The sequence below is a fragment of the Thalassophryne amazonica genome, chromosome 13 (genome assembly GCF_902500255.1).
Source record: "Thalassophryne amazonica chromosome 13, fThaAma1.1, whole genome shotgun sequence".
Taxonomy (NCBI): domain Eukaryota; kingdom Metazoa; phylum Chordata; class Actinopteri; order Batrachoidiformes; family Batrachoididae; genus Thalassophryne; species Thalassophryne amazonica.
The window spans coordinates 44,363,385-44,376,809 of record NC_047115.1 but is presented as its reverse complement, the minus strand read 5'-3'; the positions used below and the strand labels follow the sequence as shown (position 1 = coordinate 44,376,809).

Below are 13,425 nucleotides of genomic sequence, written 5' to 3'. Positions count from 1 at the left end.
CCACAGAATCTGACTGTTTTATTGACGCAGGGTAGTCTCAAAATGACATCTACTCTCCTTTCTACTGTTTGTAGAAACACTTGCAATTCTTTTGTTGCTCAGTATATGTTGCAGAGGAGAATCAGAAAGGAGGCTTCTGCTTCCCCACTCAGCGCACATTACCAGCTGACTATTAACTTTTTTGTATCCTCCCATCACAAATTTATTAAACATGTTCAAAACTTTGCAGATCACTCAAAATATTCTGCAACGCTACTTTTCCCACAGCTTAACCCCAATGTCAAGCAGTGACTGGGTGACCAATTCTGGGTGCCCAACTGTCTACCTTTTTGATGCAAAAAGGTAGACAGTTGGGCATCAAAAATCGGCAATGGGAAGCTGTGCTAAATGCATGTTCTTATTTGTGCAAACAAAAAAAAATTACATTATTAAACAGTGCATACCAGTGCTTCTCACACTCGCCGCTTGTGTGCAATTACCAGCATGGGGGTTAAACATAACAATAAGATAATCAGTATAACTAGTGTGCTGCCTGTGGGGATCCACAAGCTCTAGATTAGGTAGTGTTTATAAAATAGGTAGCTGACTTTTTTCAAGGGTGGTAATAAATTATGCAAAGTTTCGATAATGAGTTGGAATGGCGTGGGTCCAGAATGTTTTTAGAACCTTAGACCTCAACAATTTTTAGAAGAACTCATCTCCTTTTTTTCCTGTTAATTATGTTATGTTGTTATGTTAATATACTGTCTTAATGTATTCATAAATTGTTTAGGTTCTTGTTATCATATACACACTGTTAATATTATAATTATTTTTATTATTATTATCATCGGTATTATTAATATTGTTATTCATATAATATTGTTGTTGTTATTACTTCTATTTTGTCATTTGATTCTTAAATGGACCACAATGGAAATAAGTATTTTCACTTTCTTGTGTCATGCACGTATTTTTAACGTATTTACAATTATATTATGTACTTACAATGAACTTACTAAATACACAATGCACGCATGCATGCTTTTAATATCTAGATAATTGGCATGAGAATGAGGTACATTCAAACATTTTCAAGCTGTGTAACGATTTAGTTTTGCTGAGTTTCATCATCATGGCATTAAATTATTTTCACAATTATACGTCTTAATGCAGTTCAGCTTATATGATATGATGATTTCATTGTCGATTCATAGCTGGGAGTGCAGCGCGCATTTGTTTTTTATTTCTCCTTCCCATTTTGTGACAACCAGTCACAGCTCTTAGAGGACTGCGTCATACCTAGCAATGGAGTCAACCCGCCTCCTCACAAAGATAAACGTTTCTGTCCCCTCCTTGCTCAGTGTTGCTCTCAGACACCTCTTGGCTCTCTCTTAGGCTAGGATTCCTTGCCTGGAAATTTTAGGCTAAGTTAAGAGCTCTTTGAGAGGGCTTTGAGTTGCTTTGCGGATATGGCCCCTGGATTATAGTGAGGACTTCATGAAACAAAAACCTGGTGTGTAATCCAGTAGCTGAAGGTAAAAACTGGAGAACAGAAAAAGTCACATTTATGTGGTCATAAAATTCAGTTTAACAACAATAGAAGCTCTGAGAAAATCATCATCACCTCCTCCTTTAATGGCGTGACTCATTCTTTTTTCTTAAGGCACCATTTTACATAGCCAACCGAGTATCATAAACTGGCAAGAATGACAATAAAACAAAATATAATACAGAGAATAAATGTGGCCCTTGCTGTTTTTATTTCCACTTTATGACATGAAAATTCCCTGCAGAGCACCTGATGTTGTGTGGCTTTGTAGAAGTTGTGTTTTGTGGGATTTATGCATTTTAAGGGTAGAAAGAATAGTTGTGATGCCTGCTTGTGCTGGGGATGATTACAGTTTTACAGTAAAAAGAAAAAGAAAGTCATCACTAATACACAATATAAATATCTTAAATCATACAATAACTGTATTCCAATAAATTTATCACATTAAATTCGTAATTATTGAATATCAAGCTGTCACAGACTAGTTTTGATATACAGAATTGTACAAAGGCATATTTAACATCTCCTAAAAATAATGTGTTGTACTAAATCATGTTTTAACAATCACTTTATTATTGCGTGATCACTGCTGACGGCCTTTGTGTTGTCATGTACATTGTAAAAATGGAAATCCATTTTTTACAATAAAAACAGACAGCCGTGGTTGCCAGAATAATTCTGTCAAATCAAGGCTGGGAGCATGCACAGGTACTGCACTTCACTACATCCATGACACCACAGAACCACCCAGGCAGACAACCGGTCCATTCCCATATCTCGAGTACCCAGTGGTGGGCACAGTTCCGATAATCCGGTAACAGATAATTATTGACGATAATGTTTTCATTATCAGATTATCTTTTTAGATAACTTTAAAAACCATTATCGGGCTAATTATCTTCCAATACATTTTTGTCTGATAACTTTTAGACCGATAACATAGTAAACAAAGATGAACAGTGACAAACACTTTTAAAATCAGTTGAGCACCTACCTGTTAAAAGTTTCCTAACAGATGTATAGTTCTACCCTCTGCAAACAGAAGAGAGCTGCCTGCATAAGAAACCACTCCATCCTCTACAAGTAAATGAGAACTAATCTCACAAAAGAAAAGAAAAAAAAATTCCTTTAACACCATACTGATACGCTGGCAATATCACCCAAGTCATCCAGAGGCATACATTTTTAACGTGTGGTTCAAATTTTAACCAAACTAATTTTGGACAAGTTATTTAAAATTACTGTCATGTCTGACGTTTTATAAAGTGAAAATATCAGATATATGTTTTAGTTTTAAAGTAATGTGCTAATTTTAAGGTTTTAGTGAGCACATGCTGTGCCCAGCAGTGCATTATGGGTAGGAAAGTCTAATCTCAGTATGTTCACGACAGGACAAATGCATTTCAGACACTCTGTTCAGGCTCTACGGACAGCAGCATTAAACTCTCTGGGTTTATAGACGTTGCTGTATTTGTGTTTGTTAAATTCCACGCATCTTAAATGTAGCAGACACGGATTATCTGGGATTTTGTTTTGGCAAGTTTTTCAGGCCTCTACTGGTCGCACCTGTCACTCATTAGTTCGCTCAGTATTGAAACCCTCTCTCTTCCGCTTTTGTTTGCCGATTGATTCTCCCTATCTCACTGATCCTTGTGGCTCCAGCATGTGTCTCTTTGTGAGTATTTCATTATTGACCAACACCCCCTTACCTTGTTTTTCCCATCAGTGGTTATTTCTGTTTTTGGACTCTGTTCCCTCTACCCCGTGTATTTTTTCAATGTGTGGATTTTGTCACCTTGGGAATCTGTGTGTATAAATAAATCACCTTTTTTGTACATAATCCCTGTGTCCTGCTGCCTGCATCTTGGGGTTCCACTTTGACTATCTGGGTATCTAACCATAACAGAGCAATGCTGAGAGAAATGCTAATACCCCTCTGACAAATATTTCTCCAGAAGGATGTGCATGATTCAAGCAAAATTGCTCAATGTGACAACAGATACAACAGATTAAAAAAAAACCCTAGATTAAATGAGATCACAGGTGCTACAGCTACAGGGATAAAGGAAATCTATGGTAGTGTGAGCGGCAACTGGAAATAGTGGGTTTCCTGAAGGATAGAAGAGAAAACAAAAGCAGTCTCACACTTTGTGGATCTTACATTTCTAGGGTTTATGGGAGCTACAATGCTGTCTGCAAGTATTCAGACAGTGGCACATTTTCTGTTGTTTTGACTGTGTACTCCGGCACATGTGTTCTTAACTAACAAAGAAATGACTGTGAAGTCAACATGCTGCCTGTCATTTCCATTTCACCCAAGTTGAAGAACTATTCTTCTGCTGAGGTTTCTGGCCTTATCTTGATGATCTAAAGTGCAGTCTAAAGTGTATAGCTCAAATGCATTTGGGATGTGTCCAACTTCACTTCACTACTGACGCAATGTGTGATCTGAATGCAAAGTAAAGTGCAGGGCACAAAGGGCTTGTAGTATTTAATCGCTTAATTAATCATGGGTGTGCTACTAAAGTTACCTAACGTGAAGCAGTAAAGAAGTTGAAGTTTTTTTTTAATGAAGTTTTATATTTTTCCAAGAGTATTTACTTTCATGCCATTTTTCATTCATGCCTTCCATTCCATTTCATTGTAGTTTGATGTGTGAATGTGCATCCCTGTGTGTATAAGCAGACTACAAGTATACATGCACCATGCAGCTACTGGTGTATCTGAATACTGCACTGTATAAAAAGCAGAAAGAGTCTGCTCTTGACTTCAGATTGGGTTTATGGTTGTCTACAGCATAACGGCTTTCTGCTAAGCAATATTTCAGACCATTGTTTTACTTTAAGACCACCTCACCCAAAATAACACTGTCAGTTGGAAATTAGCAAGAACACTCTCACTGTGCTGTGTGCTGTGTGCTGCTTTGCGCTGTGTGTAAAACAGGACTGACTATACCCCACAAGGTTGTGGACAAAAAAATATGTGCTGGAGTACAGTAGCACAACAGTGAAAATGTTTTACTATTCAAATATTTGCAGAACTGTAGCTGGATCTGGATGAGGGCAGGACACCGACGCATCATATTACTCTTACTTTAATTAAAGGTGAACCGTTGATATTCCAACGTCGAGTGCTGGATTTCTTCAGACGAGACTGCAAAGTGCACGAGACAACAGCATGAAACATGGAAGGAGAGTTAACATGGCTCTTTCTGGGCCATTCTAGCTTCTAGGAGACTTTTTCCACTGGCATTAAACCGTTGATCGTCCATCGATCCTGAAGTAAAGCATTCGCTTCATCTTGTTTTAACTCACACCTGAAGCTCTTGTCAAAGTGAATCCTGGTTCCTGCCTGTGCTGATGTAGCTGTTGGTTAGTGCTGTTAGCTTAGTTAAAGGATCAACTCATAGAACAAGAATGTGACTGGACTTTGGGTGGCTGATGGCACTGCATCAACTTAAATGCCTTGGAATTAGATTTTCATTAATATTCTCATGGTTGCTGTTATATTAAGTCTGCTGTTAGACATTCCCAGTCACATTCATGCTCATGGAAGCCTCTGATGAACATGGCAACATGCATGTTGCCCAACATGCACAATAAAGGCGAGGAACTACGGGCACAGCACCACGGGTTCTGCAGAGAGCCGGCCTGGAAGAGCTCATTTAGTCATTTGGAGGGCGGACAGTGTTAAGCCGTGTTAGGGGTTTCCTGTCAGGACTGAAGAGGTGCTGGGACTGTGGAAGCTGCCGTGCAACCACGATGTCGAAAGGCCATGGACTCACAGTCACACGCGCGCGCGGGATATGCATGTCGGGGGAAGGAGAGGCAGGCGAAGAATCTCATGCACGCGCACTACAACCACGCAAAAAAAAAAAAAACACGCTTCATCAAGGCACAACCGCTTACGCCATAGTCACACATGCAGACAAGTGGAGGCTGACTCAGCTCTGTACCTGGGGGGCTACAGTGGAGAGGGAAGGGCACTGGGAGATGTTTGTGGCTACCTGGAGAGCCTCTATCCTCAGGGCTGCAAGCACCAGCTCTTCCTGGGCCACACGCACAGGGCGAGCAGTGGGGGGGTTGGGGAACAGAATACGAATGCGGCCCGAGGATGAGACAGCAAAGGGACAACAGAAACTTGACATGAGCGTACACACTTACACTATTATGATTATTATTATTGCTGTGACTAACCGCCTGTTTAAAGGAACCTAGCTATATATATACAGTATATAAAACCCACATTTCATTATTAAGTTATAACCATCTTCTCCATCCAAGGGCTTTGGACTCTCAACTGGGTAATGTGGGCTGAATTTGCAGTGGAACCCTCATAACACCCTTGTGCAGTGGTAGCACATGGGTGAGTGGGGGTTCGGCCCAGTGAGTCCATCTTTGATTACAATACCTCGATATGTGATTTTTTTATTATTATTATTATTTGGGGGAAGGGGGAAGGGGTGAGATGGGACTCATTAAAAGTCTTAGGCCAATGGTTCTCAAACCGGTCACCAAGTACCACCTAACCACCACATTTTCCATCTCTCCCTGCTGATTAGCTTATTTGTGTGTCTGTTACTACTTGACTGGTTAAGCACACCTGAATGAGCTAATCAGCAGGGAGAGATGGAAAATGTGTTGGTTAGATGGTACTTGGTGACCGGTTTGAGAACCACTGTCATAGGCCAGTGTCAAAATTTGGACCATCTTATATACAGGGGACATTTACTTCTTTACGTATATGATACAGGGGATAGAAATATATACATATTACTTATTAGCTATGTCAAGGAGTTAGTTAATAATATGGTTACGAGTAAACACTAATATAAAATCATATGCCATCTTTCTTTTGGGTACTTGGCCTTTAACCTTGTTTGACCTTGAATAGTTTGGAGCTATTATAGATGTTGTGTGTCAGACATGGATAAAGTAGTTCAATTTTGGACAGAACTGTCCAACATTTCAAGGCCATGGACACACATAGGTGTTAGTATGAACTGATTTGCATGACTCTGTGTCAAACATGGTGGTATATTTGATGTTGAACCTGTGTGACGCTATCATGTGAATATGGACCAAACCTCTGAGAAATGTTTTCTGCATCTTGCTGAATCTACAATTCCACAAAGAATTAAGGCAGTTCATTTCAATAACAAGCAAGATACTAATGAATATCTGCTTAAAGCTTAGAATGTTGTCTTTCATCAGTGTCATTACTTTTCCACATAATCTTTCGTATCGACACACTTATGCCAACACCAGATAAGGTTTTACGTCCCCCCTGTAAAGAAATTGGGTGTCTTCTCTCATTACCAGGAATGCACCCCTGCTTCATTCACTTCAGGTGTTCTTTCAGGTTTGGGGAAAAAGGAAAAGGTTGAAGGGTGCCAGATCCAGACTGTACTGTAGGTGTGGTAAGATTTGAGCCTCTGCAATGCATCCTGTGTTTGCCGACTCTTGTGTGGACGAGCAGTGTCATGCTGAAGAATTGCATCTTTTCCAGTATAAACCAGCTTCAAGCGTGTGTGTGTGTGTGTGTGTGTGTGTGTGTGTGTGTGTGTGTGTGTGTGTGTGTGTGTGTGTGTGTGTGTGTGTGTGTGTGTGTGTGTGTGTGTGTGTGTGGCTTTTGCAAAATGTACACCTACTGATCAGAGTTGACAGCATTACCATGTTCCATAAATTCTGTGAAGACTATGCCACTGTACTTGCACTTGATGCTGTGTACATGTGGCTGTTATGTTGTGCCTGCTATGAGCCTGATCATGCAGACTTGTGGTTGGACTTTCACCCTTCAAAACGTCTTGCCCACCTCCTGTTTGTACTGGCAGCCACACAGACATCACCATCTAAAGCCTTCATTCCACAATGAATGGCTATGGGTCCACAACTGTCCACTGTGAGGAATTCAATGACACGTTGTTTCAAATGCACGTCTGTGTATGTTGCCATTTTTTACCACCTACTGTGTACATTTGTTACGTCAGAGGTGATTCTGTGCGTGCCTCATGTTGCAGGTGAAAACCTTGTAGTGCAGCGATAGTCAATAAGTAAAGGATTTTTCTCGTACCAGTTTCACTTCGATATCTTGCTTGTTATTGAAATAATCACAATGGAGGCAGAACTTTTTAGCTGGCCCTTGTATAGTACAATTGTATGCAAAAGTTTGGTCACCCCTGATAATTTTTATGATTTTCCTTTCTAAATCATTGGTTGTCTGGATCAGAAATTTCAGTGAAATATATCATATAGCAGATGAACACGCTGATATCTGAGAAGTGAAATGAAGTTTCTAGTATTTACAGAAAGTGTGCAATAATTATTTAAACAAAATTAGGCAGGTGCATAAATTTGGGCACCCTTTTATTGATTTAAATACATTTAGCACTAATTATTGGAAAACAAAATTGGTTTGGTAAGCTCATTGACCCTTGACCTCCTTACACAGGTGAATCCAATCACGAGAAAGGGTATTTAAGGTGGCCATTTGCAAATGCTTCCCCTCTTTGCATCTCTTCTAATGAGTGGCAACATGGGAGCCTCAAAACAACTCTCAAATGACCTGAAAACAAAGATTGTTCAGCATCATGGTTTAGGGGAAGGATACAAAAAGCTGTCTCAGAGATTTCAGCTGATATACATGTATCATATTCATATGATATACATATTTATCTTAAATTGCTGATCCAAACAACCAATGATTTATAAAGGAAAATCATGGAAATCATCAGGGGTGCCCAAACTTTAACATACAACTGTAAGTATTGTTTCCATTTTGATTTTATTATTTTTGCTTGTTTTTTGCTGGTTTAGTACTGAACCAGGGAACAAAATGTTCTAATGTTGCACTTTGTCATTGGCTTCATAGCATACCAAAATACGCTTAAAAAAATAATGGTCTGTCCCCTCATTGGTCAAAAATGTTGTGTTTTCAATTCAGGATATACATCAAAGCAGCGTATTCAGGAGTTTGCGCAACACTGGAATAAATATGACAGTTTTATAAGTACAAACCCAAATCAGAAAAAGTTGGAATGATGGAAAATGCAGATTTAAAAAAAATGCAGTGATTCTTACATTTAGTTTGTCTTTAGTTTAATTGCAGGCAGTCTCAGCCTAAGATGTTTTGTGTGGTCAACTTCAATTTAACATGTGAACAGCCATCCAGTCTTCCATTTAATAACACAACATATTCCAAAAACAAAGTTGGAACTGTAAAGCATTTACCACATTGTAATGTTGTCATTCCTTCTCACAACTTACTCAGTTTCTTCATGGGTCAACCAATGTTCTTTGTCGAACATTGGTTTTACACATTTCACTTCATTTTCTCATGAATTCTCATGAATTCACTTCATTTTCTCATAAAAGCTAAAGATTCTCTGCCTGTCTTTTCTTCTTAAAGACTCAGCCTTTTGTGGATACTGCTTTTGTACCAAATCATGATTACAATCACCTTTTTTATCATAACATTGTTTTACCTATTTACCTCATTACTAGCCCCAAATTGCCCCGGTTCCATTTTTTTTTCTTTTTATTTGTTGCAGGCCTGAAATGAAGGAATGGAGATATATATACTCAACAAAAATATAAACGCAACACTTTTGGTTTTGGTCCCATTTTGTATGAGATGAACTCAAAGATCTAAAACTTTTTCCACATACACAATATCACCATTTCTCTCAAATATTGTTCACAAACCAGTCTAAATCTGTGATAGTGAGCACTTCTCCTTTGCTGAGATAATCCATCCCACCTCACAGGTGTGCCATACCAAGATGCTGATTAGACACCATGATTAGTGCACAGGTGTGCCTTAGACTGCCCACAATAAAAGGCCACTCTGAAAGGTGCAGTTTTATCACACAGCACAATGCCACAGATGTCGCAAGATTTGAGGGAGCGTGCAATTGGGATGCTGACAGCAGGAATGTCAACCAGAGGTGTTGCTCGTGTATTGAATGTTCATGTCTCTACCATAAGCCGTCTCCAAAGGCGTTTCAGAGAATTTGGCAGTACATCCAACCAGCCTCACAACCGCAGACCACGTGTAACCACACCAGCCCAGGACCTCCACATCCAGCATGTTCACCTCCAAGATCGTCTGAGACCAGCCACTCGGACAGCTGCTGAAACAATCGGTTTGCATAACCAAAGAATTTCTGCACAAACTGTCAGAAACCGTCTCAGGGAAGCTCATCTGCATGCTCGTCGTCCTCATCGGGGTCCCGACCTGACTCCAGTTCGTCGTCGTAACCGACTTGAGTGGGCAAATGCTCACATTCGCTGGTGTTTGGCACGTTGGAGAGGTGTTCTCTTCACGGATGATGCGAAGGAGATGTGTTGCACTGCATGAGGCAAATGGTGGTCACACCAGATACTGACTGGTATCCCCCCCCAATAAAACAAAACTGCACCTTTCAGAGTGGCCTTTTATTGTGGGCAGTCTAAGGCACACCTGTGCACTAATCATGGTGTCTAATCAGCATCTTGATATGGCACACCTGTGAGGTGGGATGGATTATCTCAGCAAAGGAGAAGTGCTCACTATCACAGATTTAGACTGGTTTGTGAACAATATTTGAGGGAAATGGTGATATTGTGTATGTGGAAAAAGTTTTAGATCTTTGAGTTCATCTCATACAAAATGGGAGCAAAACCAAAAGTGTTGCGTTTATATTTTTGTTGAGTGTATATTAACAAATTAAATGAAGTTGACCTCACAAAATATCTTGGGTTAACACTGTTTAAATTGAAATAAAAGTCAATAATCACTGCAGCATTTTGTTTCATATGCATTTTCCATAATGTCCCAACTTTTTCTGATTTGGGATTGTAGTTCTCTGAACATTTCATCCACTTCTTCATAGTTATGTGGGTTTTCACACACTGTGCAGAGCTCAAATTGTCAGACCAAATTTGTATGAGGCCCTCTGTATGCAACATCAGCTGACTCATTCTGCAGCATCTTTGCAATGCAAAACAAAGTACACAATGTGTGGGATTCACATATGAGTTTGATGATTGATACCGTGGTTCAGATTGCATTCTCACCAAAAATTTGCAATGCTGTGGTCCACTTGGAACCCAACCAAGATCTTGGTCCATTTGTTTGGTCCACATCAGAGTTCAAATGAGTGTACACACCTCCCCAAATAAACTCTAATATCACTCAACAGGGTAGGTGTGAAAGTGCCCTTACTATTCTCTCCACATTGCACACTCCATCAATCTGTTCCACACAGTGATTTAAAATATCCTGGAGAAAGTAGGATGATGTAGTGTGGGGGGAAAAAAAAGGCAGGATGAATTACAGCAGGAGGTGACACAATGGACTGACACAACAATAACACACATAATCACACATCAGGGACAAAGATATGGCAGCAGAGACGATACCTGTGAGATTTACCAAGAGGGGTCATGTGTGATCTGTTAACAAACCTGTAGTTTTTGGGCGAATGCAGTGGGGTTGGTCTCAGCCAGGTCAGACTCCAGGTACTGTAGGGGATCAGCACACTCTGACAGTCTGTCTAACAGAGGCATAGGCGGGGCCTCCACAGGGCGCTGGACAGGGGGCTATAAGGGGGGGAGCACCAGGAGGAGGGGGGTGAGGGGAGGGGAGGGGTCAGCATGGCAAAGCAAGCACTGAGCGTTTCAGCAGCTTTTATCGACTGACTCACTCAGCTGTAACCGGGAACTTACAGAGACCAGCTGGCTGTTACAGTTACACTAAGATTAATGGAAGCTGAATCACACTAAATTATGTGAGAAAATCATATTCTCTTAGAAATGGCAGTGAACATAAAGACACACAAAATGAGAGCGGATGTTTGGCAGTGTGTGATAATGGCATAACTTCTCACTGAGTCTGAACAGATGAGGGTTATGGCTCACCTGCTCGTCCCTCTCTGCGCTCTGTGTCCGGCTGAGTGCCTCGCTTTCTCTCTTCCTGCCCTTATCCCCAGCAGAGCCTTTAGGACCAGGTCTGCAGCTCAGCACAGGTGTCTGCATACCTGCTGTTATCTGAGCCTCCATCTCCTCAAAGCTCCTGTAGAGAAAGAGAATGTTAGATGGAAGGGCAGACATAACTGAACATGATGCATAGTCTTTAGACGGTGAAGTGCAGTTATATGCATCGCGTAATCCAAATCAAACTGAATTACGCACACAATTTCAATGTAAATCTGAGTCCTACAGTAAATATACACCGATCAGCCATGTGACCACGAAGAGGTGACATAAAGAACAGTAATTAGCTCGTTATAATGATACCCATCAGTGGGTTGGATATATTAGGCAGCATGTTAATATTGTGTCCTCGAAGTTGATGTGTTGGAAGGAGAAATGGAGAAGCATAAAGATTTGAGCAACTTTGACAAGGACCAAATTGTGAGGCTAGAAGATTGGGCAGATGTCTCCAAAACTGGAGGTCTTTATGGATGATCCTTGTTTGGAATGGTCAATATGTACAAGTGGTCCAAGAAAGGAAAACCGGTGAACTGGCAACAGGGTCATGGGCAGCCATACAACAGTGGTCCAATACAACAGAAGAGCTACTGTAGCTGAAATTGCTGAAAATGTTAATATTGACTCTGAAGAAGGATGTCAGAACACACGGTCTCTTCACTGGCCAGGGCTGTTTTTGGTGGCAAAAGGGGAGTCTATGCAATATTAGGAAGATGGTCACACTGTTATGGCTGAGCAGTCTACACGGTGTAATGCAATAAAGTAAATAATCATAGTACAACCCCTGGCAAAAATTATGGAATCACCGGCCTTGGAGGATGTTCATTCAGTTGTGTTGTGTGGGCCGCCAGAAGAGGAGGTACTGCTGGCCCACCACCAGAGGGCGCCCTGCCTGAAGTGCGGGCTTCAGGTACGAGAGGGCGCTGCCGCCACGGACACAGCCGGGAGTGACAGCTGTTACTCATTACTTCCTGACAGCTGTCACTCATTCTTCATCACCTCACTCCATAAAACCCAGACGTCATCTCCACCTCATCGCCGAGATTTCGTACTTCATTGAAGGTAATATCCTCAGCCGTTTTGTGTTACAATATATCTGTATATTGTGAGTGTTTGCAGGAGTACCGGTTCCTCTTTCTGTGGAAGCTGAGTGCGTGCAGGACGGCACTCTTTTTCCCTGAGGAATCACTGCGGTACTCATCACATATTGAGTGAGAGGTGGAGGTGGCATTCCCACCGTTGTTGTTGCTGGGTGTACACACACCCACACTTGACTGTCTTTGTTCTCGCCAGCAGTACCAGATCCGACAGTCGGAGACGGTGATCACCTGGGAATTCGGGACTTGGCGGCTCCAGTATTCACCAGGTTCGGTGGTGGCGGAAATCGTGTGGTTCCGGCCCTTCTCAGGACAGACGTCTTCTATCCTCGAGCCTTGTGGGCAAGAAAGATGGCGGACTCCGTCCATGCATTGATTACAGGGGGCTGAATGAGATTACGGTTCGCAATCGATACCCGTTGCCATTGTTGGATTCCGTGTTCACCCCCCTGCATGGAGCCAAAATCTTTACTAAGCTGGATCTTAGAAATGCGTATCACCTGGTTCGGATCCGGAAGGGAGACGAATGGAAGATGGCATTTAACACCCCGTTAGGTCACTTTGAGTACCTGGTCATGCCGTTCGGCCTCACCAACGCCCCCGCGACGTTCCAAGCCTTGGTTAACGACGTCTTGCGGGACTTCCTGCACCGATTCGTCTTTGTATATCTGGACGATATTCTCATCTTTTCTCCGGATCCTGAGACCCATGTCCAGCATGTACGTCAGGTCCTGCAGCGGTTGTTAGAGAACCGACTGTTTGTGAAGGGCGAGAAGTGCGAGTTTCACCGCACGTCTTTGTCCTTCCTGGGGTTTATCATCTCCTC

At 41.5% G+C, this 13,425-nt stretch overlaps 1 protein-coding gene across 9 annotated transcripts in view; it reads right to left on the bottom strand.

The window, feature by feature from the left end:
* tacc2 (transforming, acidic coiled-coil containing protein 2) overlaps window positions 1-13,425 on the bottom strand; it is a 62,834-nt gene that overhangs the window by 20,019 nt on the left and 29,390 nt on the right. For 5 of the 9 annotated variants that reach the window (XM_034185332.1, XM_034185328.1, XM_034185327.1 and 2 more), the window contains 3 exons: window positions 11,431-11,584; window positions 10,978-11,112; window positions 4,625-4,684 (listed from right to left, as the gene is read on the bottom strand). In XM_034185332.1, coding sequence (XP_034041223.1) covers window positions 4,625-4,684; window positions 10,978-11,112; window positions 11,431-11,584 — 349 coding nt within the window. The remainder of the gene's footprint in view (window positions 1-4,624; window positions 4,685-10,977; window positions 11,113-11,430; window positions 11,585-13,425) is intronic. The other 4 variants (XM_034185331.1, XM_034185330.1, XM_034185334.1 and 1 more) reach the window with 2 other exon arrangements.